Source organism: Aplysia californica, unplaced genomic scaffold (assembly GCF_000002075.1).
Source record: "Aplysia californica isolate F4 #8 unplaced genomic scaffold, AplCal3.0 scaffold00031, whole genome shotgun sequence".
NCBI classification, from domain to species: domain Eukaryota; kingdom Metazoa; phylum Mollusca; class Gastropoda; order Aplysiida; family Aplysiidae; genus Aplysia; species Aplysia californica.
The window spans coordinates 461,575-464,514 of NW_004797301.1; the positions used below are offsets into that span (position 1 = coordinate 461,575).

General features: G+C 39.5%; 1 protein-coding gene across 2 annotated transcripts in view; it reads right to left on the reverse strand.

Annotated features, from left to right (window-relative positions):
• The window catches only part of LOC101849899 (sphingomyelin phosphodiesterase 4), a 44,192-nt gene that overhangs the window by 2,794 nt on the left and 38,458 nt on the right, over nt 1–2,940 (reverse strand). For both annotated transcript variants that reach the window (XM_013091273.2, XM_005091491.3), the window contains 2 exons: nt 1,844–1,972; nt 193–324 (listed from right to left, as the gene is read on the reverse strand). In XM_013091273.2, the coding sequence (XP_012946727.1) occupies nt 193–324; nt 1,844–1,972 (261 nt within the window). The remainder of the gene's footprint in view (nt 1–192; nt 325–1,843; nt 1,973–2,940) is intronic.

Genomic DNA, 2,940 nt, shown 5'->3' on the forward strand with positions numbered 1-2,940 from the left:
CTTTCAGACAATTCTGTAACCAGCTGACAAATAATTTTTTGAAAGATAATAATGTCAAAACCAAAAATGCACAGACCTCGTGCCATCTAAAATGGAAAAATTAATTTCCTTTTTGGTGATAAAAGAATAAATTTCCACTTCCAAAAGCTGAATATAACCGTTAAACCAGAAGAAGAAAAGATGGGAAATAACCTTGGAGGCTTGCACAGTGCGCGGAGATCGTATCCTGCTGGGCTTGATCGACAGAGGCGGGCTGAGGTAGACACGAGCAAATCGACCCCAGAAGTCCTGACGCTGGAACAGATGACTGAAATTTGCTCTAAACTGAGGATAAAAGAAAAAAAAAATTACTGAAATAAGTCACAGGCTCATCCAACTCTGGGAGCATGTTTTAGTTTTAGTACCAGTTTTACGGCACTTCCAACACAATAAAATCATAAAAGTGCTGAAGATTAGAGGTGTTACCAGAGGGTAACATACATAAAACTGAAGATAAGGACAACATATGTTTGATAGGAAAGAAGGAGCAAACCACACCAGAGCACCCACCAACCATCCACTCTCTGAGAGCATGATGAGTCTGGTGAACAAAAAGTGAGAAGATTAAATTCAGACTGAATACCTGGCAGGAGAGGTCAAATGTCACTTATCAGTACGTAAATTTCACCTGAAGCAAGCAAAGAGCTCGTAAAATAGTAGAAATATCACTGAACAGCAGGAAAATGTCTCTTAAAAGTTGGAAGACTCCCTTCTGCGCAATTATCCCCAAAAAAGTCATTACTGTAAAATATCATTAGAATGTATTTACGAGGCACAGACCAGATACAAATCAGAATGTACCTATAATATTATGGCCAGTCAAGATGGTGCACACTGGCCAAAAATACACTGTTTTGAAACTTCACACTCTCTTTTCTGCATTCAATAAATTCACACTGCTCAAAGTATGATTGATCTGAAGCAAAAGATCTCTCCATTTAATTTAATTTATGGGCTTCGTTTGCATTATTATTTGAAAATCCGGCCTTGAAAGTTCATACCTTTTCTTTCGCACCAATAATTCTTTGATGAGCTGATACCACATGAGCAATACTATAAAACAGAGAATACACATTTTCTGATACAAAATGGACTTCCCTCCTCAGACCCCAAAGATGTATGAAATACATTTTTTGCTTACTGGCTGGCAGCTCTGCAGTCGTAAGGAAAAACGGCCCCATGCCGGTAACAGGCAAATTTTTCAGGCGAGGTAAAAAGCATTTCTACATTAAAACCTTTTAATTTTTTATTCTTTTAAGCTATAATTAAGCAGAGATATGATATAGTTAAGATGTTCAGAAAATCTGTTTTTTTTAAATCCCCACCTGGCAAACAGACACATGGCTTCTGTCTGCAGTGGTTGAGAGCATAAACGCTGCACCACAGGCGCAAAGCTCATCTTGACAGCTCAGTATAAGATTTCGTCATACATCACTTTTTTAAATGGCGTTTAGAAGAGTCTTATACTTATACTTAGCAAGTTGATTTCTTCTCCCTATACACACTTGCATAAGACTTAATGTTACTAGCCACATTTTTCATAAGAGCTGATGTTACTTGATGCATTCACTTACATATATACATTTTATTTTTTGTAAGAGTTTTACAGTACTTGCAACACAATTAGGCCATATTAGTGCTGAAAATGAAGTGTCACAAGAGAGTTACAAACACACAAAAAAGGATGAGAGACAAAGACAATAGACGTTAGATGAGAAAGAAGGAGCAAACCACACGAGAGAACCCGCCAACCACCCATATTCTCGTTAAAAGAGTTGACTGATATCGCATGCCGTATACTTACATAAAAGTTGATGACCACACAGATGTGAAAAAGCAGTCGCACCAGAGTCCTGTTCTCGTAGCTCCTCACCGGCTCCAGATCAGGATCTCCCATGTCAAACTTGTCAAACTTGCGCTCTTTGTTGAGCAACTGCGACAGACGGAAGGGGGACCAAAATAGCAACAAAGGCAAAGAGGTTAAATCTCGTACTCGAGTTCCGCCATTTGAACCCAACAAGGATACAAAACTCCTCTAAAAAAGACCAAGTCATCAACCCTGACCATAAAAATGGATCCAAAGTAACAAAAGAGACAACTCTTCCTTTTCAACAATGCTCCATCAATTACCATATTTACCTCTTTAAATTGGAATACCTTTCAAGCAAATGTTTTTAATTATATCAGCAAATGAACTGACAAAGCACTAGCATCTGAGGAACAACCGTTGGACGCTGCACCAGCGCATGCTGAAGACCACGGTTCAATTCCCCTGTGGGGAGAATTTTTATCAAGTGTCTCCATCTTTCAACTGGGAAGTTGTATTCCTCTCAGTCCAGGAAAGACAGGATCAAGGCCTAACCCGTTAAAGATCTAAATTGTGTTGATGGGGGCATTAAAAAACACCTACATGAAACTGGAAAAGCTCTGCTACTGGCTAATATAATACCAACTTTCCATTCCATTTGCTCATAAAGACAGCAGCCCTGAGTACTCGCGGGCAGCATTGCATACAGACATATCTCAAAACTTGCCAAGAATGACTTACATCTGTATACATCCGCAGGCCAGATGTTTTCATGTCAACATGAGGTCATCACACTAAAGAAGCATCATTTACTTATCCTCCATAAACAGAAGAACACAAAAATCATTGGAAGTGTCTACGTACTCCCCGATTGGGGTCTACGTAGTCATGGTGTCTAGGTGGACCCCAAAAATGTTGGATTGTGATTGGCTCGCTGAGCGAGTGGTAGTTTACATTGGTTACAATGCAAGGCTGCTGCTAGGCCTAGCCTACTTACTGATCATCTCGGGTAGTATGTCTTTTTTCTTGGGTGGTATGTCTATCTTGTGTTACTATAATTAATTTATTTTAGCAGAGAGAGAGGGAGGGTGGGA